General features: G+C 48.0%; 1 protein-coding gene across 6 annotated transcripts in view; it reads left to right on the forward strand.

Moving 5' to 3' along the window:
* nrxn3a (neurexin 3a) overlaps nt 1-26,386 on the forward strand; it is a 199,108-nt gene that overhangs the window by 160,385 nt on the left and 12,337 nt on the right. For all 6 annotated transcript variants that reach the window (XR_003976788.1, XR_003976789.1, XM_030356758.1 and 3 more), the window contains 4 exons: nt 6,487-6,668; nt 13,553-13,724; nt 14,455-14,544; nt 15,335-15,660. Coding sequence is in view for 4 of the 6 variants with exons in the window: in XM_030356758.1 (XP_030212618.1) it covers nt 6,487-6,668; nt 13,553-13,724; nt 14,455-14,544; nt 15,335-15,660 (770 nt within the window). In the remaining 2 variants the exon portion in view is untranslated. The remainder of the gene's footprint in view (nt 1-6,486; nt 6,669-13,552; nt 13,725-14,454; nt 14,545-15,334; nt 15,661-26,386) is intronic.

Raw genomic sequence — 26,386 nt, forward strand, 5'->3', positions numbered from 1 at the left:
TTTTTCCTTTAAACCTTTGTATTTATTTTGAGATCTGTTATTAGGCCAGTTTCCAGCTCAAAGTAGAAGGGCTTTCTCCTCAGTCTTCCATGCTATAACACTGAGAAGACGTGAGCCAAATAACCAAGCACTATTCAAGCTGCTCGTCGGTGAAATGATCAAAGTAGCGTTAAGGGGCCTGCCTGCTACACTGGAAAGGCTGTCCTTCTAAACACCCACAGCTTCATGTCCAAAAGGTATGGCTTAGTTTGACGAATGCATTGACTGAGTGGACTGGTACAGTAATATTATTTACAAATTGTGTCATCAATTCATGTCTCATCCAATCGAACGGCTTACACAACGTTTCTCGGTTTGTAGAACAATAATTCTGTTGCATTTGACCCTCTGTAATCAGCAGCTCAGCATGATCAGACTAAACGGTGCTGTCCTTGGTGTTCGGATCAGTGCCATGGGACACCTCGACACAGACCCAAAGAAAGGCACCCAATACTTTCTCCTTCTGGCCTTCTTCCCTGCAGATAAATAAATTGTGGATAAAAGAACAACAGTTGGACCAACATTAACCCGTTTGAAACCAGGGTTGTAAACTACTGGTGCACCTATCCTGTTCTTATCTATTAAAAGCAATACAGGCTTTCTCCCTTACCCACTTTTGACACCGTAATCGCACCCACTTCCACAAGAGGGGGATATGTGTTGACTAAAGGTGTAGGACTGCTGATGGTGTCACTTGTTCTCAGTGAACCCGCTCTCCAAGCCCAGTGCTTCTGAAGCCCCTATTGTTGATTAGGTATGGGACATTGTCACGGCAGCATTTTAAAAAACCTGTCCCGCGGCGACCCCTGGCAGAAGCAAAGGCCTCAAAATGAAATGTCTCAAAAAGGCTTCATCCCGTCAGAGAGCGCTGGCACCCTGGCCCCTCTCCTGGGCAGATGGCGAGGCAAGCTGTCGTATTGTGTGACTTGTAAACAATGGCCCCAGCGCCCATCTGTGTGTGGAACACTGGGCTCTCAGCTCCATCATCACTCAGCCCCACTAATTGTTTCTTGACTCTTTTTATCCAAGATTAAACAATCAATTTATGTAACCATCTCACCGCCACCAAAGAAGAAGAAACAAGGCTATTCCAAGATGCATGCATTTAAAGGATCATTTCATGACTGACTAGTTTACAATATAAGGTATAATTGGATATCAGATGTACATTTGGTGCTTACGCTGAAAACTCAGATGAGCGCACTAAATATTGTGCAACATTGTGTCAAATTGTGTCTCGCTTTTTTTAGGACCTCTAAATGGTCTAGGAACAATGAGTATCACAATAAAACAATAGTGTGGAAGATTCTCATTTTTTCTTGGCTGAATCATAATTCTTACCCCAAACCAATTGCTTTGCAATTTTGAGGTAGGCCGGAGCTCTACAAAAACACCAACAGTGCTCCACTATTGCACGCCATATTGAGCACGCCCTAACCTCTGCTGAGTTAGGTGTGAGAGATATACCGTCTGAGGAACAGGGAGCTGTTTCTCTAATGCCGCTTTTCCACTGCATGGTACCAGCTCGACATGACTCGACTCGACTCAGCTCGCATTTTTTGCATTTCCACCGCGAAAACATGGTATCTGGTACCTGAAGTGGCTGCTTTTTCTAGTACCGCCTCGCTCTAGGTTCCAAGCGGCTGAGCCGATGCTAAAAGGTGACGTCGGCAGACGGCCGGCCACTGATTGGCCAGAGAGTGTGACGAAGTCACGAGAGCGACATGGCAACCATGCTGGTAACAGCCATAGCAGCGCCGCAGCCAACATATTCCACTTCTTCAACTTCTTCAACATGCCAGCTAATAATAGTAATGTTATCGATGTCCTCCATTGTTGTTACGTGGGTTCTGTCCATGTGTGGGTTGCGTAGGTGTTGTTTGCGTCGCGTACAAAAATACGTCACGGACCTTTCGCGCAGCCGACCGCGCCCACGTCCAGGAGGTACTATTTGCGGTGGAAAACGACCCGTGCTGCTACCGTGTCGAGTGGTGTCGAGTCGAGCTACATGTGCGGTGGAAAAGCGGCATAAAGGTCCTGGGGTGGTGGATACAGAAGCAGCTCCTATCACAATCCCATCTCTTCCCTCTGCATTCGGCAGCTCTGTTTGGGGGCATTCTTGTGCTGCCACAGTGGACATTGTGGGGGTGTTCTGTTACAATTCACACAATAACGTCACCTTACCTCACGCCCTAAAAAAGTTGCTCATCTATTCATTAGTCGTTTTTGGTCTTAGTTTTTCTTTTTTATCTCTCTATCCTCTCTACTCAGCATCGTTAGTTGCTACTGCATTGGCATTTCTTGGGCTTGGATTCATCAGGAAAGGCAGCCATGGCAGGACGTGTTTAGCTGTTATGTAACTCAGCAGGAATCCTGAGTCTATCGTTATGGTTTTCAGAAACAATTTGAATTTATACTAGAAAATGGAATACTATATATATACTAGAAACGTTCTGTTGATCTGTTTGAAGACTGGTAGTGGTTTGGACAGGACTCAGTGGACGTTTTCTGGGATAAAAATTGAATTGTCATGGTGGCCTTTTTTTCATGTATCAAAATCGTGTGCAGTTATTTAATTTCCCTGAGGCTGGAAGACTGTCAAAGATCCACTGAACCCTCGGTTTCAGCTGGATTTCAACACTGGGATTAAAAAAAAGGGTTTTTGAGAGTTCTATGATAGAGTTGGGAGTGTTGGACTTGGACCCCACAGCAACTTTTTGATACCTTCTAAGTACAGTCGTTCTGTATGAATTAGTAATGAGGGACATATTGGTAGTGCATATAAGACGGAGCTCCACAATGGGAGGCCATTAGCGCAAATGAATTCTTAGAAATTTCACGTTAATGAAACCAAATTTGACGCTTAGCATTTGGCCGTGTTGGCACAACACAAACGGACACCTTAACGTGCATTTTCTGGAAGGGCCAATGAGGGGCCTTGAATCAAGGCAGTCATACATATTCATGAGGAGGTTCTGCAAATGATGTCAACAACAGCGCAAGGGAGCACGCTGTGCATTAATGACTGATGTGGGCGAGTGTTACACACTCGTTTCAAGCCCCTAGGTATACTGTAAAGGAAATTATGTCTGTGAAACGTTAACCAAAGTTGTGGTTAAGAAGAAGACAATTTAAACTTTCAGGGGTGGACGGTGAAGTTCAAAGAAACTTGTTGGCGATACAGAACTTTCTGTCTCATGAAACCGCCCATTAAGGAAAGTATTAGACGAGCAACATCAAACAATGAGGAAACAATCCAAGCTGTTTTGGCAGCTGAAGACACATCGCTAGCTTTATGCTTTAATGTTTCTCACACCCTATGAGATAAGAATGGAAAAGCCTGTTGGCTGTGACAGACCATTCTCGTGGTAACACACCAACATGAGGCCGAATGTGTCAACATGTCAACATTTGATGCCTTAACTCCACCAAACACTACAGGTAACACGCTAAACCTGGTTGTGTTAACGCCACATTTCTAAGAAATTATGAAAATGATACATGATGGAGGGCAGAAAATCTGTCTTTTGAACAAGTAAGTATTATTTAGTAATATTTTTAATAAAATTCCTCGTTCTCTAAAATAATCTCTTGAGGTAGGCTGTAATGAGTTGACCGATAAAATAATAATTTAAACTGACCATGTCGGAATGTGCTTTTATGCAAATGTCTGTTGTGTTTGTTGCCGTTGTGTGAATGGTTTGGGGTTGACCATTAGTCAATTGGTCTTAAGATGTTCTTGAAGAGAAATTTAGATTTTCCAAAGGTGTTAACATGAGTGTTCTCAGCCAAGATACCGGTGAAAGTGTTCTTAATGGATTCTTGGTTTGGGCTTATTTTAAGATAATCAGCCTGAGAAATCATAATTGTGCTGATGCCACTACTGAATGGTTTGAACCCCATTAGTAGCTTTAATGCCAGGTATTGCTTTATGCATTGCACAGAGATGCATAAATCACTTTGTAAGTGGAGCTCTTAGCCTTTTATCTGCACAAATTGTATGTTATCTTGTGAATTTACATCTTTCTTTCAAAGCTAAATGCTTAATGAAAAAGTGCATTTGAGTGTTGCTTCTATGCATCCTTTTTCTTTTTGTGGCGTCAAAGGCGAAAGCCTATTGGCGAAAGGTGTATATACTGGGATCTTTACAATTTTGCCAATGCTGTCCTAAACGCAATGCTTGCTATTCTCTTTTGAGGAATAACCACACACTTGTGAGTTTGCTTCAATCAAATGGTTGACATTTTTCAGTTCTATCGGTTCAATCAGTTTTGTTTTGTGGTAGAAAACATACTTTTGCTCAAACATTGAAATGTTTTTCTGTCTTCTTCTCATTACATATCACAAAGTACAGCCATGAAATGTCTCAGAAATAGTCTGAAGATTATGCAACCTTTTTCTATATCCTTCTACATAACCCGAATGTTGTCACTGTACACTCCTCTGTGCCACGATCGCCCGACACTGCCTATCCCCTTGGGGGGGCCAAGTAACGGCCCAAGTGTGTCTTCACTAATTAATTGAGTAATGATTGCATACATTATTCAGCAATATAGCGCAACTCAATGCCTCCCTGGAGACGATACAAACAGAGAATTATCCCCCAGCAATTGTATTAGCAAGTCAGCTGGGCTCTGAGTCTGAACACAGGTCAATGAGTAGTGGCTGGGAGTGAAATCCCCCCCAGACGACGGGGGTCCACTCAACCACCAGTCGCACCGTCTCGTCAGGGTTCCAGCGCAGAGTGGAACCCTACTTCATGCCCTCCAACCGAAAAAATAAATGCCATGACCATTAAAAGAAACAGCATGGCACACTTCCATCTGAGAGCTCCCAATGGCCACAGTCAAATGCAGGCCAGATGACCTCTCTACTAGTTCTATCTAACTAATGCATGCACAATGAGAAGTCAAGGGTACAACACAAAGCCAGCTGGCTGGACTAACAACATCAGTGGGAATGGATACAATGATCCATGCTCAGCCTGGTGAGAGCTTTGGAAGAAGAACTGAAATATTGAAGTGTATTACATCAACAGCCATAAGGAACACTTCTTAATGAAGGCAACTTACATTATGTGATCAAGCATGACACACACACACACACACACACACACACACACACACACACACACACACACACACACACACACACACACACACACACACACACACACACACACACACACACACACACACACACACACACAGTAGGCCCCTGTAATGTCAGCTGCCATAATCCAAAGTCTGAAAGTGGTCTGGTGTCTCTTTCCGCTCTATTTCTCCTTCTCTATTGTGCAGATCTGTTTGCACATGCTCTCTGAATTTCTGGCATTTAATTTGCAGGAAATTTCGGTCTGCAAAGGTCTGTACCAAAAACTGTTTGTGTTTGGGGGGGCTTATTTTGAAATCATAAGTCATTTTGCTTCCAAATATGGATGGATGGTGACTTATGACTTTCAACTTTAACCTAGATGTGAATCTGATTTCAAGCTAACCGGTTTGTGTTGAACTAGCTTACAGCTACACCACTTCCTACTTTGACTTTGAGGGTTAGCACTTGGCCATTCAGGAGCCGTACAGCCTGTTGAAAGAAGCTGTTTAGCATCCTGCTGGATCTGCAGGTGATGGCCCTGTATCTCCTCCCAGAGGGAGAACAGGCTGGGAGAGGGGTGGTGAGGGTCCTTAATGATGGCCCTGTATCTCCTCCCAGAGGGAGAACAGGCTGGGAGAGGGGTGGTGAGGGTCCTTAATGATGGCCCTGTATCTCCTCCCAGAGGGAGAACAGGCTGGGAGAGGGGTGCTGAGGGTCCTTAATGATGGCCCTGTATCTCCTCCCAGAGGGAGAACAGGCTGGGAGAGGGGTGGTGAGGGTCCTTAATGATGGCCCTGTATCTCCTCCCAGAGGGAGAACAGGCTGGGAGAGGGGTGGTGAGGGTCCTTAATGATGCGTTGCTGGTAGGCCACCATCAGGAAGGGAGTGGGACACCAGTAATCCCGCTGGCCGTCTTCACTATCCTGGTGAGCTGCTTATGTTCATAGGCCTTGCAGTTCCCGAACCAGGAAGCGAAGTTGTAGGTCAGGATGCTCTCGACGGTGCCCCTGCAGAGGGTGGTGAGGTGAGGAGGGGGGAGACTCCGGCGGGAGTGGAGCCGCTGCTGGGCTGTTTGGTGGTGTTGGAAGTCAGGTCGTCTGCCAGGGGAACACCCAGGAACTCGACGCTGCTGACCCTGTCCACAGCGGCCCCGCCCCGCTCAGCGGTGCATGGTGCTGTTTGCCAGCCCTCCCTACATTACAAAGTGCTTTCCAAGTTTCTATCATCATTGCTATATTTTTTTGTTTGAAACAGCAGTTTAAGCCATGGGTGTAATTATGTTCAAAGTATAACTTCAGACAGTTGTAAAACTGATGTACCGCTCATCCTCCTTTCTCTCCCCTCTCTCCTCAGCTGGGACGACGTACATCTTCGGGAAGGGCGGCGGGCTCATCACCTTCAGGTGGCCGGCCAACGAGAGGCCGAGCACCCGCAGCGACCGGCTCACCGTGGGCTTCAGCACCTCGCTGAAGGAGGGCATCCTGGTGCGCATCGACAGCGCGCCCGGACTGGGGGACTACCTCATGCTGCACATAGTAAGGCCCTCTCAGCGCCAGCTGCTCTGTCCTCCACCCTCACCCCACTCTCAGCGCCAGCTGCTCTGTCCTCCACCCTCACCCCACTCTCAGCGCCAGCTGCTCTGTCCTCCACCCTCACCCCACTCTCAGCGCCAGCTGCTCTGTCCTCCACCCTCACCCCACTCTCAGCACCAGCTGGTCTGTCCTCCACCCTCACCCCACTCTCAGCGCCAGCTGCTCTGTCCTCCACCCTCACCCCACTCTCAGCGCCAGCTGCTCTGTCCTCCACCCTCACCCCACTCTCAGCGCCAGATGCTCTGTCCTCCACCCTCACCCCACTCTCAGCGCCAGCTGCTCTGTCCTCCACCCTCACCCCACTCTCAGCGCCAGCTGCTCTGTCCTCCACCCTCACCCCACTCTCAGCTCCAGCTGCTCTGTCCTCCACCCTCACCCCACTCTCAGCGCCAGCTGCTCTGTCCTCCACCCTCACCCCACTCTCAGCGCCAGCTGGTCTGTCCTCCACCCTCACCCCACTCTCAGCGCCAGCTGCTCTGTCCTCCACCCTCACCCCACTCTCAGCGCCAGCTGCTCTGTCCTCCACCCTCACCCCACTCTCAGCGCCAGCTGCTCTGTCCTCCACCCTCACCCCACTCTCAGCGCCAGCTGCTCTGTCCTCCACCCTCACCCCACTCTCAGCGCCAGCTGCTCTGTCCTCCACCCTCACCCCACTCTCAGCGCCAGCTGCTCTGTCCTCCACCCTCACCCCACTCTCAGCGCCAGCTGCTCTGTCCTCCACCCTCACCCCACTCTCAGCGCCAGCTGCTCTGTCCTCCACCCTCACCCCACTCTCAGCGCCAGCTGCTCTGTCCTCCACCCTCACCCCACTCTCAGCTCCAGCTGCTCTGTCCTCCACCCTCACCCCACTCTCAGCTCCAGCTGCTCTGTCCTCCACCCTCACCCCACTCTCAGCGCCAGCGGTCTCCTGGTTAAGGCCCTCCTCTGGTTAAGGCCCGTCTCTGGTTAAGGCCCGTCTCTGGTTAAGGCCCTCCTCTGGTTAAGGCCCGTCTCTGGTTAAGGCCCGTCTCTGGTTAAGGCCCTCCTCTGGTTAAGGCCCTCCTCTGGTTAAGGCCCTCCTCTGGTTAAGGCCCGTCTCTGGTTAAGGCCCGTCTCTGGTTAAGGCCCTCCTCTGGTTAAGGCTCTCCTCTGGTTAAGGCCCTCCTCTGGTGAAGGCCCTCTTCTGGTGAAGGCCCTCCTCTGGTGAAGGCCCTCCTCTGGTTAAGGCCCTCCTCTGGTTAAGCCTCTCCACTGGTTAAGCCTCTCCACTGGTTAAGGCCCTCCACTGGTTAAGGCCCTCCTCTGGTTAAGGCCCTCCTCTGGTTAAGGCCCTCCTCTGGTTAAGGCCCTCCTCTGGTTAAGGCCCTCCTCTGGTTAAGGCCCTCCACTGGTTAAGGCACTCCTCTGGTTAAGGCCCTCCTCTGGTTAAGGCCCGTCTCTGGTTAAGGCCCGTCTCTGTCTTCCACCCTCATCCCACTCTCAGCTTGCAGCTCTTTAGTTGTAATGACTTGGACGGCAGTGGAAGGTAGTCAAATAGACTCCATGAGAAATGGAAAACTAAACCTAATAAAATAAACAGAATTCACCTCTCAGAATACAATTGTGAATATTAAACACGGGGGGGAATCAGAAAGTCAGAAATACACCAACAATGTAAACTAATCTTTTACTTCAGGCTGCGGTTGGCCGTAACGGTCATAACATTCAAAGGAGTTGGATTCAGTTGAACATGTAATTAAATTGCGCCGTGCCTCAGAGGGCTGTACTGATGTCGTTGTGCAGCCTCCCTATCCCTGCTGCACTGCCGTTCACTGGATCACACCGGCGGTAATTAAATAACCACATTAGGACTTTAGTTGCGGAGGCTTATGAGTGACAAAGGAAATGTAGCAACAGTGAATCATTTCCATAAGCTAAATACATCACTCCACACCTGTTTCAGAAAGACAGGCATAGGGGGAGGGGGGGATCACTGCCCGGGGAGTCTCTATGATCTGCTGGAGCCAATTTTGTACTATCATGTACACAGTGTGTGTGTGTGTGTGTGTGTGTGTGTGTGTGTGTGCGTGTGCGTGTGTGCGTGTGCGTGTGTGCGCGCGCGTCCTAAAAGCTGCTTCGGATGTATGCAAAAGTGTTACATAAGTATATACCCTCAACAGAGGTTGGAGAATTAATGACCCTCTGATCCAGTTTGCTTTTATCGTCCCCATTGCTCTATCTAAATTAGAAGATTTAAGAGCTCTTATTTGAGTTGAGCCTTCGGCAAATAGTGAGTGAAATTCCATATTTCAAACTCATTCATCCGTCTCGTTGATTTGATCTTGGTATGAAGATTGATTTTCGACCGCTCCTGACTCATTTCTAAACAATCTGACAAATCGGAACATTGTGGAGATCAGGCCTTCATCACCCTCCACATCGCTGGCCTCCTATATGGTGAAAGAGCCTTCATTAAACGTCAACCCCCTGGAGAGCCCTTAAAGCAGCACTCTGTTAGCCACTGAGACACTTAGAACTGTGTCGTAGAAGCAGCTACTTAACCCCAGAACCCCGGACTGATGAATGAGCATCACTCAGCCCCTTCCTACTCCACCATCACTCCCAGTAACCAGACCCAGACATTCCCATCGCTGGGATCTCTTGTGGCTCCGACCACTTCTGGAGGCAGTGATGGAGAAGGAGCGTCGGGGTAACGCAACCCTCCCCAAGGTCCACTTCCTGTTCACGGGCGGCGCTCTGTAAACAGGCCCGCGGGCGGAGAATCTGAGCTGCTCTTTGCAGTTTGCTTTCAGAGCTTGGACGGAGATAAACGGAGGACAGATGAAGGAGCCCGTGGTGGAGGAGGCTTTCTGGTTGAGGCGGTTCTGGGAGAGCGCCTCGTGGTGGAGGAGGCCTCGTGGTGGAGGAGGCCTCGCGGTGGAGGAGGCCTCATGGTGGAGGAGGCCTCGCGGTGGAGGAGGCCTCGCGGTGGAGGAGGCCTCGCGGTGGAGGAGGCCTCGCGGTGGATGAGGACAAGGTGCCGATGCGGTACATAGGCGGGAGAACATTCGCTCTGGCAGAACGTGAACCAATCGTATTGCATCATTGCTGTGAAAACACACATTGACTTCCAACAGTCGGTGTCTGGTTAGCTGCTACAAGCTAGCGTTCACGGGCTGCATTCATTCAGTGTAATAATTAAAAAATTCAGAATAAAAATGAATTTCAGATTTCCATGGGCTTGGAATGTTGCCGTGCCTAGAGTCATCTCTACAAACATCAAGGGACTCCTTTAGGAAGACTATAACGAGCTGTGGTCAAGCAGATACAATTCAGCTCCGTACAGAAAAGCTCCCATTCATAAAGATATTTAGCCACAACATTTGGCCTGAGTTCGTTCTAATAGATTGGCTTTGTAAGTGCAAGGCATTAAGTAGACTAGAGTGTGTGTGTGTATGTATATGTATGTATGTATGTATGTATGTATGTATGTATGTATGTATGTATGTATGTATGTATGTATATGTATGTATGTGTGTATATATATATTAGAGCTGTCAATTAAACGCGTTATTAACGGAGTTAACGCAAACCAAATTTAACTGCGTTAGAAAATTTATCGCACGATTAACGCAATTATTCTATTTAAAAAAAATATACTTTTTTTTTTTTTTGGGCTCAAAACAAAGAAGCAGTAGCCTGACTGCTATGTTAAAATTACATTTGTTCAAAGCAGTCGTTTAATTGCACTATAGGGTCTTTTTTTGTATCGTCCTGCTTTGATCAGTATATGCCAATGTTGTTATCAATAAAAAATCATTTGCACAAGGCAAGCCGATGCACTTCACCATGTTGATAAGAGAATTAAAATGAGAAGAATTATGGGACAAAAAAATCAAGGGATATTTAGGATAGAAAAAGAATTTGCGATTAATCGTGAGTTAACTATGACATTAATGCGAATGATCACGATTAAATATTATAATCGCTTGACAGCTCTAATATATATATATATGTGTATATATGTTGTGATAGGAGCTGCATCATCTGTCCCTGACTTATATTCATTTGTTGTTGTAGAAACCTGTAATTTAGTTAAAAAAGACTATGTCCTGTATGCACAAGCAAGGAGAGAATATTTAAAGGACACATTCTAAACAAAAAATTCACCACACATACCATTTAGTGTAAGACCAAATGTAAAGAAAATGAAATTATTTAATAAAATGAACCAAAATTGTAGCTGTATCAGGTTAAGGTCGAGGTGTGCACTATGATTATAATGCTCACAGTTTACTAATGTAGTGCGTGGTGATCTTGGAGCCATTTTGTGAAAACATTTAATTCATAGTTTAGTGGATTTATTTGAAATGAGGATAATTACATCATGTAATCTTTACCCAGAACAAATGAGAGGGGGATGCATTAGTTATTTTTGAAGACCCAGAGCACATTACTCCCACACAAGGCGTGGCCATTACTCAGAGAGGGGGAGGAGCTGGAGCGTTACAGCTGCAAGGGCCGTACGGAAAGCTCCATCATGGTTTACGGGACTCGCAGACCGGGGAGCGTCCCGCTATGAGGCAGGGAGACACACAGACAGACAGCATACAGCATGAAGACACCAGAGCCTTTAAATACAGCGCTATCTTCTTCAGTTTAAATGGTTCTCACTCAGTGATGTGCCAGCTACAGTATCTCAAATCAATGGGTTGTCTCTAATTAGATTCCAATGTTGTAAATGGTCATTGTCATTCACCAGAGCCTCTGTTAAAATAACACAGCTCGCATGAGGCTTTGCATTCAAGAATACAAAAGAGTTTATTCAATAAACGCTATGGTTTTATTTGTTAAGGTTTTAATGTATTCATTGTCATTTATTTGTTTGGATGGTTTTTTTTTTCTCTGATATATTAATTCACCAGTTTTGTTCCCTTTAGTATCTGTGATTTATTTTCGTTTCCAGCCCAATGACCTCTTCAGTTAATCTTCCATTGGTTTACGAACTAGCTTCCCTCTGTGTATTAGAGATTGCCTGTTTGGATGGAAATAGACTGACTGGCCCCTGCCCAGTACTCCAAAGGTTCATGTCTTCAAACAACTGGTCTCAGCAGATTGACCTTGGAACGAAGCTCTCATAAACGCTTTCAGTATCGCATTGAAAACAATCCCAGCGTGCTTGATTTTGGCTACATTATCTGTGTTAGCTGCCCAGTTCATGTGTTGTGTTGTTTTGAGGTCTGACTTATGCACATGTGTGGGTTGCTGATACAATTGTGGATTGAGGAAACAAATAAAATAATGTTATGCTATAATTATATAGAGAATAGCAACGGTCATTTCTCGTCAGTTGATGCGCAGAAGCACCTTAACTTACAAATGTGGACAAGACTGGGGAGTCTCTCTCTGTCTCTCTCTCTCTCTCCCCCCCCCCCCCCCCAAATCCCCCTTGGGGAACTGAATCAAAATGCTGCTGCTGCCACATATTATCATCTATTTACACGCGCCATTCCCACTCTTCTTTATGAACACCATCTTCTTTGGCAGATGACAGAGTGAAATCGCCTCTCCTATTATGTTTACAAAATGTGCATGAGGCATTTTAAAGAGATCAAGGCAGTGGTGTGTCATGGCCGACCATGAACTGCCCTGTTAGTCATACACCTATTATGAGATAGTGATTGTGTGCCTTCGTATTTTAATTGGTCCTTTTAATTATTTACCAACCTGTCAAGCTTACTGATTGTCTGCAGGCTTAATATCATTAGCGGTGTAAAAATGATTGTCTTTTTTCAGTTTTTGAATGTATAATGAGCTTAACTCTGGGATAGACTTTGATTGGTTGATTGGTTTTATTAAGGTGTCCTATAATTATCCAGCAAGTATGGGCTAATAATAAAATGTCAAACAATATGAATCACAATGAACACCATGCCATATACAAAATCCTACTTAGATATAATACACTTAGTCTTCTCACCCAGGCTCCATCTAAACATTAAGCTAAAGCAAAAACCACCTCTTTAAACAATAACTTCAACGTAAGATGCATATGACTTTATTCCCCACACATTCTGCATTATTGTGTGATAAAATCGAATGGAATTCGCCTGCTTATCAGGAACCTTGAATCTGGCCTGAAGGATCCATGAAGGGTCCATGAGGCGCGTAGTGCACTACCATCGCTTTCTTCAGAGAGATTCTCATGGTTCCTTCCTGTCATCCCTGTCTTCAGAGAGATTCTCATGGTTCCTTCCTGTCATCCCTATCTTCAGAGAGATTCTCATGGTTCCTTCCTGTCATCCCAATCTTCAGAGAGATTCTCATGGTTCCTTCCTGTCATCCCTATCTTCAGAGAGATTCTCATGGTTCCCTCCTGTCATCTCTGTCTTCAGAGAGAATCTCATGTTTCCTTCCTGTCATCTCTGTCTTCAGAGAGATTCTCATGGTTCCTTCCTGTCATCCCTATCTTCAGAGAGATTCTCATGGTTCCTGTTGTCGCTATCTTTAGAGAGTTTCTCACCGTTCCTGTCATTGCTATTTTCAGTGAGATCATCATGGTCCTGAAAGAAGCGCCTAGTCATGATAAAGAATAGGCTAATACACATCTTCCTACATGCCTCTTTCATTTCCCCTGGCTAGTGATTATAGTGTAACCCCATTTTAAACAAAATGGCAACATCATGAATATGAATTCATTGCATGTGTAAAGTTCTGTGAATGAATTATATAAATGTTTTATTTTTCACGCACAATTCTTAATTCTTCTTTTTGCATTTTTAACATAACCTCAATATGCAACACATTGCATTTTCACATATTACATTGAATCCACTTTTCCTAAAGAATGTTTTGTATTTGTTTTACAGCAACAAGGAAAGATCGGGGTGACGTTCAACATCGGTACGGTGGACATCGTGGTCCAGGAGACGAGCACACCTGTGAACGATGGGAAGTACCACGTGGTGCGCTTCATCAGGAACGGAGGCAACGCCACGCTGCAGGTGGACAACTGGTCCATCAACGAACACTTCCCAACAGGTAAGGCCTCACCTGGACAGCGCTAACCACATCACCTGGACAGCGCTAATCACATCACCTGGACACTGCTAATCACATCACCAGCATGCAACCTCTGGAATCAAACTCCAGAAGAAAAGTACAAAAACCTGGTCCAAACAAATCAATGGTTGATGCTAATGTTGCCTTCCATGATCTTCAAATGCCTTTTGTTTTAAAAATAATATAGAAAGATAATTATGCTTATGTACTTTCTACAGTATACTTTCTACAATTGACCGTCAATATAATTCATTTGCAAATTTGAACGTCTGCAAATAAATCTGCCAACATTGTGATATTACAAATCCTGACGCTAACTTTAATAACAGAATTATGACCCCATCCGTTTTCTCACAGAGCACACACATTAACACACTGACGAACTTCATTCGAGTCACGTTGATTTATTCAGTTTGAAATACAGCCTGACCCCACAGGAAATGTTAAAAGATAAAGTATTAATTCAAAGGCCATGAAAGATGTGAACTAGGACCACCTTGTCATTTGCACAGCCCCCCCCCCCCCCCCCCCCCCCCCTCGGAGCCCCGACCCACATATTGATTAATGTAAACAATTTTTTTTTCTTAATAAAATGTAATAAAAACTAAAAAGGTTATAACCAAACTTAAAGAATTTATAAAAATGGTGTCATGATGATGATATTTGCTCTATAAATGTTGTTCATAAATGTTTTCTTAAATTTCTAAAGGGAGCAGTGACATTGAACGCTATCACATGGCCAATAAGAAAATTCCTTTCAAATACGCCAGACCAGTAGAAGAGTGGCTACAAGAAAAAGGTAATCCCACATTGACTCTGTCGCTAATCTCTCGCTAACCCTAACCTCTCCCTAACCTCTCCCTAACCCTAACCAAAACCTACTCTGTCCCTAACCTCTCCCTAACCCTAACCTCTCCCTAACCTCTCCCTAACCCTCTCCCTCTCCCTAACCCTCTCCCTAACTCTCTCCCACACTGACTCTGTCGCTTTTTGCTCTTTCCTCGGCCTCAGTTAGGAGCTTTTCTATTTTTAAACTCTAACACTAAGCTCACAGTTTTGCTTTATTCATGCATGGCTGTTAAAGAAGCTGTTAAATAGGATCACATTAAGATCTCTGTCACTGATCAAGGGTTGAAGGGACTGAGAGTTCTTAAAAATATAAATTATGTATGGTTATTATGCCTTTGTAATCTAAATGCTATTTCACAACTCCCTTCAACAACTTGAGCATAAAAGAACATCGCAAAAGTTACAAACGGCATCGGAATGAAAGTTAGCAGACATGCATGATGCGCAAATGTTATAATAATATATACTGTCTATACATACTCATGAGGGTTTTTCTGACTTGTTTAACGAGCAGCATCAGTATCACTTTGTAATGATTTGGGAGCATTAATATCCAATGTCTACCAAGTTGGTGGATAATGACTCGGGTAGCAGTGGACTCAGTGGCTCCAGTCATGGATACCGCTCTGCTGACCCCTAACGATGCAGAGCAGTGGCGCTACAACGCTGGTAGACCACGATGCTGTAGTGTCCTCCCCCGCCGTGGGGACATGTTTCACCGCGTGCCCCCCCCCCCGCAGGGCGGCAGCTGACCATCTTCAACACCCAGGCCAGCGTGGCCCTCGGGGGCAGCGACCGCGCCCGGCCCTTCCAGGGCCAGCTCTCCGGCCTCTACTACAACGGCCTCAAGGTGCTCAACCTGGCGGCCGAGGGCAACGCCAACGTCAAGATCAACGGCAGCGTGCGCCTGGTGGGCGACGGCCCCGGCTCCGGGGGCTCCGGGGGCTCCGGGGGCCCCGGCCGCTCCACCGCCACGCCCCCGGAGATGTCCACCACCTTCATCGAGACCACCACCACCATGTCCACCACCACCACACGCAAACATCGCTCCTCCCCCACGGTGCAGGTAAGGGCTCTGCCGCCGCTCACCCCTCAGGGCCCCCATGGGCCCCCGCAGCCTCAGGGGCCCCTAGTGGGACCCCTCAGGGCCCCCATGGGCCCCCGCAGCCTCAGGAGCCCCTAGTGGGACCCCTCAGGGCCCCCATGGGCCCCCGCAGCCTCAGGGGCCCCCATGGGCCCCCGCAGCCTCAGGGGCCCCTAGTGGGACCCCTTCAGGGGCCCCCATGGGCCCCCGCAGCCTCAGGGGCCCCTAGTGGGACCCCTCAGGGCCCCCATGGGCCCCCGCAGCCTCAGGAGCCCCTAGTGGGACCCCTCAGGGCCCCCATGGGCCCCCGCAGCCTCAGGGGCCCCCATGGGCCCCCGCAGCCTCAGGGGCCCCTAGTGGGACCCCTCAGGGGCCCCTATGGGACCCCGCAGCCTCAGGGCCCCCATGGGACCCCGCAGCCTCAGGGCCCCCATGGGACCCCGCAGCCTCAGGGCCCCCATGGGACCCCGCAGCCTCAGGGGCCCCATGGGACCCCACTGCCTCAGGGGCCCCAAGTGGGACCCCGCAGCCTCAGGGGCCCCATGGGCTCCTAGTGCTCCCCCCCTCTGCCTGTGGGGCCCCTAGTGCTCCACCTCTCAGCCTGTGGGGCCCCTAGTGCTCCACCCCTCAGCCTGTGGGGCCCCTAGTGCTCCACCTCTCAGCCTGTGGGGCCCCTATTGCTCTACCTCTCAGCCTGTGGGGCCCCTAGTGCTCCACCTCTCAGCCTGTGGGGCCCCTCAGACCCCCGTCAATAAGGTGGGATGTACAGAACTATGAGGACCAAATGAACATGGCTGTCGGGATGAAGCGGGCGGGTCTCCTCCAGGTAACGGGTCTGTCGACGGTGGGCCGGGGGCTGACGGGTCGACGGTGGGCCGTGGGGTGACGGGTCGACGGTGGGCCGTGGGGTGACGGGTCGGGGGGTCGACGGTGGGCCGTGGGCTGACGGGTCGACGGTGGGCCGTGGGCTGACGGGTCGACGGTGGGCCGTGGGGTGACGGGTCGACGGTGGGCCGTGGGGTGACGGGTCGACGGTGGGCCGTGGGCTGACGGGTCGACGGTGGGCCGTGGGCTGATGGGTCGGGGGGTCGACGGTGGGCCGTAAGGTGACGGGTCGACGGTGGGCCGTGGGCTGACGGGTCGACGGTGGGCCGTGGGCTGACGGGTCGGGGGGTCGACGGTGGGCCGTGGGCTGACGGGTCGGTCGACGGTGGGCCGTGGGCTGACGGGTCGGTCGTCGGTGGGCCGTGGGGTGTTTGGGGATCAACATCACGCAGCGCTGGTTTGAACGTCTGGATCGGGACAGAGAGCCTAAGACATCGGTCCCTCTCTGTCCCCACTCGTACGTCGTGTTATCCATGCAGCCCGTGTGGTTTAGTCATTCTAGGGGCCCGTGTGGTTTAGTCATTCTTGGGGGCCGTGTGGTTTAGTCATTCTAGGGGCCCGTGTAAAAGGTGCATCAAAAACATGATGTCTGTTAGTTCAGACGTGTGGTGTTGTAACACTAAAGGACGCACACTTCACTGATTTCCATATTCAACCTCACACGTGTTTTCATGCGAGGCGTCTCATGCTGTGGCAGGTGCCCCCCCCCCCCCCCCCCCCCGATTTGGATACGGTTTGTCTTCCATCATAAACATCCGTACAGATGGACATACTATATCTAGTATCAATACTATCCGTAGATAGGATACTAATGCTCACTGTAGCCCTCACTGACCGGGGGTCCATCGGCCTCTTCAACGGGACCCCACCAACGGACCGCAGGGAGCTGGGACTGGCTCCGGGCCGGGGGTCCGTCTGGGGTCTGTCCAGACCCCAGCCCTGACGGACCCGAGGGAGGGGGGCCCCAGGCGCTGCGCTGTAGCGGTGCTCTATCAGGGAGCACCGCGGGGGGGGGGCGGTGGTCAGCCCCCAGAGGTATGGCCTCAACCCGCTGACCACCCGCTCTGGGGGGCCGGTGCGCCTGCAGCGCCGTGTGGGAGCGTCAGTGTGATTGGGTCCCCCCCCCTCCCCCCGTTCAACGGTGTGTGTGTGTGTGTGTGTGTGTGTGTGTGTGTGTGTGTGTGTGTGTGTGTGTGTGTGTGTGTGTGTGTGTGTGTGTGTGTGTGTGTGTGTGTGTGTGTGTGTGTGTGTGGAGCCTTGCCTTCCCCATTAATTGTGGCTACGCTAAATGTCCCCGTCCAGGTGCCCTCATTGTACACTTCATTATGGGGCCACTCCCACGTCCACTGTCCTGTAGCGACCGCACTCCCTCGTCCCTATTCCCTCGTCCCTATTCCCTCGTCCCTATTCCCTCGTCCCCATTCCCTCGTCCCCATTCCCTCGTCCCCATTCCCTCGTCCCCATTCCCTCGTCCCTATTCCCTCGTCCCCATTCCCTCGTCCCCATTCCCTCGCCCCTCTTCCCTATTCCCTCGTCCCCATTCCCTCGTCCCCATTCCCTCGTCCCTATTCCCTCGTCCCTCTTCCTTATTCCCTCGTCCCTCTTCCCTATTCCCTCGTCCCTCTTCCCTCGTCCCTATTCCCTCGTCCCTCTTCCCTATTCCCTCGTCCCTCTTCCCTCGTCCCTATTCCCTCGTCCCTCTTCCCTATTCCCTCGTCCCTATTCCCTCGTCCCTATTCCCTCGTCCCTCTTCCCTATTCCCTCGTCCCTTTTTCCTCGTCCCTCTTCCCTATTCCCTCGTCCCTCGTCCCTATTCCCTCGTCCCTCGTCCATAATCCCTCGTCCCTCGTCCCTATTCCCTGCGGTTACTGTCCCCCCAGGGTTCATAAGCCATTAATCAGCATTGTTTCTACATTATGGTGTGTGGCCGGGGTAAACGGTTCTGGGATTGCACTCCCCTGCAGCGCAGTGATGACCTGCTGCATTGAGACCTAATTCAGCCCCCAGAGCCGTGTGGTAACGGCTGAACGCACTCCGTTCAGGGAGGCAGTCGGCCATGGTACTAAGCGCTCCAAGCAGCAGATCATGCATCTCAGATAACACCCTCCGCTCTGCGCGGATGGAAGTCAAATCATATGCAAACACGAGCAGACTGGACCCAACCCATAGACGTGTGTGTGTGTGTGTGTGTGTGTGTGTGTGTGTGTGTGTGTGTGTGTGTGTGTGTGTGTGTGTGTGTGTGTGTGTGTGTGTGTGTGTGTGTGTGTGTGTGTGTGTGTGTGTGTGTGGGGGGGGGGGGGGGGTATTTTATTTATTCATGTGTCTTCATGACAAAGAAGATGATAATATTATGAGTGACCAGACGTCCAAATAGGTTTTCCTTTTTGGTTTTGTTATTCCAGGACATATTCTCTGGATCATCTCCCCGAAATGGCTTCTTTGTCTATTTCTATTGTTATGTCCTTTTCTATCGTTGTGTCCTTTTCTATTGTTGTGTTCTTTTCTATAGTTATGTCATTTTCTATTGTTGTGTCCTTTTCTATCGTTATGTCCTTTTCTAGTGTTGTGTCCTTTTCTATTGTTTTCTATTTTCTATTGTTGTGTCCCTAAGATAGGAGCCAAGTCTGGCTTTTATTCAGGGGCAGTAATTGACTCCTCTAGAGGGAGTCTCTCTCCCCTCCCTCCCTCTCCCTCTATCTCTCTTATCTTTCCCCCTCATTTGTCGATGCCAATCGACTGAAAGAGGATCCGAGCGGCTAACCTCCCTTGGTACATAATGCAGAAGGCTGATGTCTCTCATGTCCCTCTCCTCGTATGAACACACACACACACACACACACACACACACACACACACACACACACACACACACACACACACACACACACACACACACACGGTGTCTTCATTGCTTTAAAAATATTGAAATGAGTTCATAATGAAATGAGAGAGTGAGCATATGACTGCTACATCATCTGATCGTTTGTCGGAGGCAATGTCTCAATATCACATCACAGAAGGTCTAACATGGTCGTCTAATGGTTGACCATAATGGATCATACTTAAAACACGGCGGGCATGTGATATGTTTATGGGTAGAACCCTTCACCTGGATGAGAGATGCGATTACTGAACTGAAATGCTCAGTGTTCAATCAGAACAAAGAGTTTGACCTGAGAGCAAGATCAAACCAACGGTTAAGTAGCATACATCGTTGTCACTGCAATGATGAGGCTAAACCTCTCTCGCTCTCGCTCTCTCTTAACCCCAAAGCTGCAGAGCTCTCTTTATTGTTCAGCAGACACAATGAAAGGGGTATTTTCTGGTCCACATGGTGTTTTTGGGCTTTCATTTATTAGATAAGGTGTTTTGTCACGCTAAGCTATGGAAAATCCCCCCAAAATGTTGAACCTCAAAGCCAGGCTCCTTTCTGTAAACGCTGCTCCATCCCAAGGTGCATCACAAAAGATCTGTCAACCTTCAGGATTATAATCAGAGCTTTGTCCGAGAGCCCAAATAGATGAGTCTAACCGAGGGAAACTGAACTCTCCTTCCAGAACATCTCATGACAGCGGTCGATGATTCAAATCATGTTTCCTTTCATTATCTCTTTGTTTCTCCATTGCGTTCATTTGATCTTTGATCTGTTATAGGATTCCCTGGTTGACTGCTACCTTTCCTCCAACGTTTGCCCCAGAGCCCATCTCATTCTCGCCTGTCCTACAGGCTGCAGGTCCCATTGCGCTCCGCTGTCAAGACAACGGTTCAATATCCCAGCTCTCCTCTTATCCCTGGAGATGGTGCCCTGGGTGTTTTGGACATGTCTGGACCCTTCCTGTTGATTAATGACATCATAGCGCTGTACGTTCCGGGGTACATGGAGAGGGGCTGAAGTGGTCACCATCAGTCCAGCCCTCTTTGCAGAGCAGACCACAAGGGAAGGAGAGGTTGACTCATTTGCCTGCTAAGAGGAATGAGGAGACAGCTGAGAAGTCATCGCAGTGGTTCTGATTTCGTGTTCAAAATGTGGTCGAGAGAAAATTCTATTTTTGAATTCAGTCTAGGAACCTTTTAATAGCTTTCAAATGATGATATTGATCGAGGAGAATAACCTCTTAAGCTTTCATCTTAATATATCAAAATAGTATTAGAACCTATGTACAGCCTTCATAGTTTTATCACGCAAATTTAGTCGCACGTACTGCTGTGTGTTCTTAAATACATCCATGTTCTAGAGACATTTGTTTACCTGTTTGATACCTAACGTTTGGCTTTCACTCTTTTGGAGAAAGTTGTTATCCTAAACTAATCTGTTGTGATACAACTGCAAACGTCATCTTATCCCAACACATCACACAATACAGTACACATCACACAATATAGTACAGGACACCTCACACAATACAGTGGAGGACACCTCACACAATACAGTACAGGACACCGTACACAATACACATGGTGTCCGCGATTCCTTAAAAGTCTTAAAAAGTCTTAAATTCATGTTTCTAAATTTAAGGCCTTGAAAAGTCTTTAATTCGTTAGAAATGTAATTTGGTGGTCTTAAATACTGTAACTCAAGGACTTAAATTTGTCGGGGCAGGACTATTTATTTATTTATTTTTCTCCTGGGACTTTTCAGGCTTCTTTCTTGCTTGCTGCATATATAAACGATTATCTGCGTGATTGCTAGCTAGTCTCCGACAATGGGTAGGTGCAAATTCAAGGACAGTTGGCTGGAAGACGTCCGTCACCATCGCTTGTTTTAGGTCTTAAATTTCATTAAAGGTGGTATTAAAAAGGTCTTAAAAAGCCTTACATTTTGTCTTGCTGAAACCTGCACAGAAACCTACACATCACACTATACAGTACACATCACACAATACAGAACAGGACACAATACAGTAGAGTATTGTGTACACAATACAGTACAGTACACCGTACACAATACAGTACAGGACACCTCACACAGTACAGGTCAGGACACCGTACACAATACAGTACAGGACACCGTACACAATACAGTACAGGACACCTCACACAGTACAGGACAGGCCACCCTAGTCGTTGGAACTGACACACACTTTAAGGCCTTAATGCAGGAACAGCAAAACAATTTTCATAACTCTAATCATATGCCAACACGACCACCAACACATCACATTTGGCTTAATGAAGTGTTATATTTATAGCAAAAATGATAACCAACCAGGTATTTATAGTGTGATCTATAGATTGAAAATGAGAGTGGATTTGTTTTTGTCATTGCGAATGAACTTTTGTGAGATCATAAAAGTTACAACGTAGAGCAAGAGCTTGGTGATTTGTAGGTGAAATGCGGTAAAATGTTTTTTCCTCTACCCATCCGATTAAAGTGCTTTTTAATACATCATGTTCACCTGGCTAGAAAGGATATTTCTCTTTCTCTTAACAAACCTTGCTGAATCCAAAGATGTGCACACTCAAAAAGCCTTGTATGACTTTTTTCATGGTGAATGTTATGCGGAACGACAATATCCGAAGGGTGCACATCAATTACTATAATTAGTTAATCATGACGGCATGAGTATTCCCAAGTCTGTATCTCAACACCGCATTTTTTAATGATCCTGATTTACACTAATTTTTCCATTCAAATTGTACAAATTGTACCAAAGTGTGCTCAATACCACTGATGTTAAAAGTTTGAAGTAGATTACAAGTAACATTTTTTATATGAGAGTACTTTTGGGGCCATGGGTTTGGAGAAGGGATTATTTGGCTGCTGAGCTCGTCTAAGCGAATGCTCTGCCATTAATCATCCGCCTGGCCGGCTGGCCATGTAGCCCCGGATGAGCAAAACAAGGGGAGGCACAACTCTGCCGGAGAATGTCAAACACATGTACATCAGATAATGCTCCAAGTAGCTGCACACTGAACCTGGAAGCACCCACCGACAGCAACGACATGCACCTGCTTTCAATTTGGCTGGCCCATCTCGTACCGTCCCATACTGAAATGTCTGTAATACACATTGCAGTGACTGATTTGTCCTGAGTTTCTCGTTGTCACTTGGTGACGACTGAGGGAATCCTTAACGCTTGTCTTACTTGCAATAAACCAAAAAATGAAGATCCACAAGAAATTCAGTGTTCCAAACATAGATGGGTTTTAATTACCAAAAATAAGGTTTTACAGATCCTTTATCCTGTTCAATAAATAATAAGGCAAACTGGATATATTAACTAAAGAATTTACAAAGAGCAGCTTGAGCAACAAAAACAACAAGCGAAGCCGAGACAAGGTCAAAAAGCAGTGCGCTGTCACTAGGCCACGCCTCCTCCTGGTGGCTTCCTGTTAACAGCTTTTTGACCTGCAGAGGGCACAACATCTCAAGAAAGTAATACAGAAGAGGCATGCATTATAATCAAAGTTAATCAAATAAATAAGGGGCTAAAATGGCTCCTACACATATATAATTGATTTCTACAGGTAAACTTAAACAGATTGTGATATGTGTGATGTAGCATACAAAATAGCTAACCCTAACGTAATTATATTGACATACAATCATATTCACAAGGACACGTTCCCACAGAAAATATTACATTTGGGTTAGTAAAATCCATCCAATAAACAACCTTCAAAAAATGATTCCATGATTGAATCCATGATTTACAAAGTGTTATATTGTACACAAACACACAACTCACTTTAAATCCATAGGAAATTATCTGCTCATATATTAGAGAAAGAGACAAATTCTACCGCCACACATTACTTGCCAGTAGTGTGTGAACTAAAATGTATTAGTTTGTAAATACAACGCATGCATTTTATTTTTGATTGCAGCCAATCACATTAGATGTTTTTTAACTATAGGACTTAAGTCAAGATGTATCATATGCAGCAGGCCAAACGCTGTGCACCAAGCTGTTCAGTTTCAGCTTAATTTAGCCGAAGACCCACGCTGCAGATGCTCGGGGTTCAACTCATTGCTAGTGTTTATTCTTTAGTCATATTCTCCCAGACAGATCTACGAATGGAGACGTGTTTGGCAAATGGAATTAAATTATGCATTTGACGGGGGTCAGATGTATCATTTGATGTGCACAAACAAAACACAAATGGAAAAGTGACGTCAAAGCCTGAGAAATTCTCAGAAATTAATAGAAATTAGAAGTAAGTATACAAATGTTCCATTTATTGCATTAATATAAGTTTCAGAATAACATCAGTATACCTGATCCATATTTATTAAACAACGTCTCGCTAAGGGATGGATTACGCTTTCTGCCACATTGCTTTTTGGTCTCAACCGTGACAAAAAGGTCCAAACCTTTTTTTTTAACTATGAAGAAAGCACATCATCTGGTATGTGTGTATCATTTCGAACAAATATGACAATCTCAGAGCTTGCTTTAACCAAACAAGACTATGTTGACAGCACTCTGTGAGCCTGTGGATGATCTGTGGCTAGAGACAGTCACCCAGAGAGAGCTGCAGCAGGGTATGCAGATGCGTTCACATACTAATTGAGATGCCGTCCTTATGACTGCATTGCTGGCCTGCTTGTCTCTCCCCCGTCTCCCTCCCCCTCACCCTGCCTCCCCCTTCTTACCTGTGTGATGCTAATGTCTCCTGGCATGGCTAGCAGGCTCTGTCAGTTAGCAGCCCGGCCGTGGAGAATATCCCATGTCCATTAGTCCTATCTGGTCTAAGTATGCACAGACAGACGGGTGCACATCCTGCAGCAGCTGCTACAACACGGGCAAGAGCAGGACATAGGAGATGTTTGCGTGTCCAGTACCTGAGTTAATTCACTCCATTTCTTTTTTTCGATAACTTTAGTTTTATGTGCATGTTTTCATATCCATAGAAAATATCCTTAGAGGCAATTTTGACCTCAGTTAAAATAACATCCTAGAGCGACCTATGATATCATCGCTTACATCACTCATGTTTTCCAGATGTGGGAGGGATGTCCCAGATGTGGGAGGGATATCCCAGATGTGGGAGGGATGTCCCAGATGTGGGAGGGATATCCCAGGAGCAATGCATGCTTCCTATCAAGCCTGTTCACGGTGCTCAGGACTGTAACAATCCAATCAGAGTTTAATGTGAGCACGGGGAATATTACGGGCAGCAGCAATACTTAAATTAATTCTATCGGCGTCCCTAATGACATTGAGGTCGGTCTCAACAGGGGACGCAAAAGCATGTAAGCTCATAGATGGATGACGTGCAACGTGCTGAGGACATGTTCCACAGTATGAATGCAGAGAAAGTGAGTTCACAAATGCAAAATGGTAATCTGCAAATCTGATGGTGTGTGTGTGCGTGTGTGTGTGTTTGCGTGCGCCAGGCTCCTTGCTTGTGTATCAGATCATTGGCTGCAGTCGCTCCACATTACCCCGGAATTGAACTGTTACTGTGGTCATTGGTTTGCTCACATCTGTCGTCGTCCCTCTGCGATGAGCCGGGGGCGGCCCCCACAGCATATCTCAGTTCAATGAATAATTTCATATTCACTAGAAAGATGTGCATTCAGAGCGCTTACTCATCTCAACCCCATTTTGAATGCATTGGCCAACGATAAACCTTTCAGAGGCTAAAGCCGCGCAGTCCAACTGAGTCACCACCGTGGGTTCTGGAGGAGGGGGCCTTGTTTTGTCTCCTAGCGTCAAGCTGGGATTATTTACTGTCCCACTTCTACCCCCAGGAGGCGGAGGACCCATTACCCCTGGTGATATTTTTAATTTCATAAAGCCTCTCTCTATGACGGCTTTCTATTTTATGACAAGTCTACCTACCACGCCACCCGGCCAGTCTGCTCCCAATAAAGTCTCTGAGCGGCTGGACCTCTGGAGCAGAGAGAGTGGGCCTCAGGGCGGAGGAGAGAGTGGGCCTCAGGGTGGAGGAGAGAGGGGGCCTCAGGGTGGAGTAGAGAGAGTGGGCCTCAGGGTGGAGGAGAGAGTGGGCCTCAGGGTGGAGGAGAGAGTGGGCCTCAGGGTGGAGGAGAGAGTGGCCCTCAGGGTGGAGGAGAGAGAGTGGGCCTCAGGGTGGAGGAGAGAGAGTGGGCCTCAGGGTGGAGGAGAGAGAGTGGGCCTCAGGGTGGAGGAGAGAGTGGGCCTCAGGGTGGAGGAGAGAGTGGGCCTCAGGGTGGAGGAGAGAGTGGGCCTCAGGGTGGAGCAGAGAGAGTGGGCCTCAGGGTGGAGCAGAGAGAGTGGGCCTCAGGGTGGAGCAGAGAGAGTGGGCCTCAGGGTGGAGCAGAGAGAGTGGGCCTCAGGGTGGAGGAGAGAGAGTGGGCCTCAGGGTGGAGGAGAGAGAGCGGGCCTCAGGGTGGAGGAGAGAGAGCGGGCCTCAGGGTGGAGGAGAGAGAGCGGGCCTCAGGGTGGAGGAGAGAGCGGGCCTCAGGGTGGAGCAGAGAGAGTGGGCCTCAGGGTGGAGCAGAGAGAGCGGGCCTCAGGGTGGAGCAGAGAGAGCGGGCCTCAGGGTGGAGCAGAGAGAGCGGGCCTCAGGGTGGAGCAGAGAGAGTGGGCCTCAGGGTGGAGGAGAGAGAGTGGGCCTCAGGGTGGAGGAGAGAGAGTGGGCCTCAGGGTGGAGGAGAGAGAGTGGGCCTCAGGGTGGGGAGGAGAGAGAGTGGGCCTCAGGGTGGGGAGGAGAGAGAGTGGGCCTCAGGGTGGAGCGGAGAGTGGGCCTCAGGGCGGAGCAGAGAGTGGGCCTCAGGGCGGAGCAGAGAGTGGGCCTCAGGGCGGAGCAGAGAGTGGGCCTCAGGGCGGAGCAGAGAGTGGGCCTCAGGGCGCTGGGCGTGAGCTGTGAGGACACATATCAGACATTGTTCAAA

The sequence above is a fragment of the Gadus morhua genome, chromosome 5 (assembly GCF_902167405.1).
Source record: "Gadus morhua chromosome 5, gadMor3.0, whole genome shotgun sequence".
Lineage (NCBI taxonomy): Eukaryota > Metazoa > Chordata > Actinopteri > Gadiformes > Gadidae > Gadus > Gadus morhua.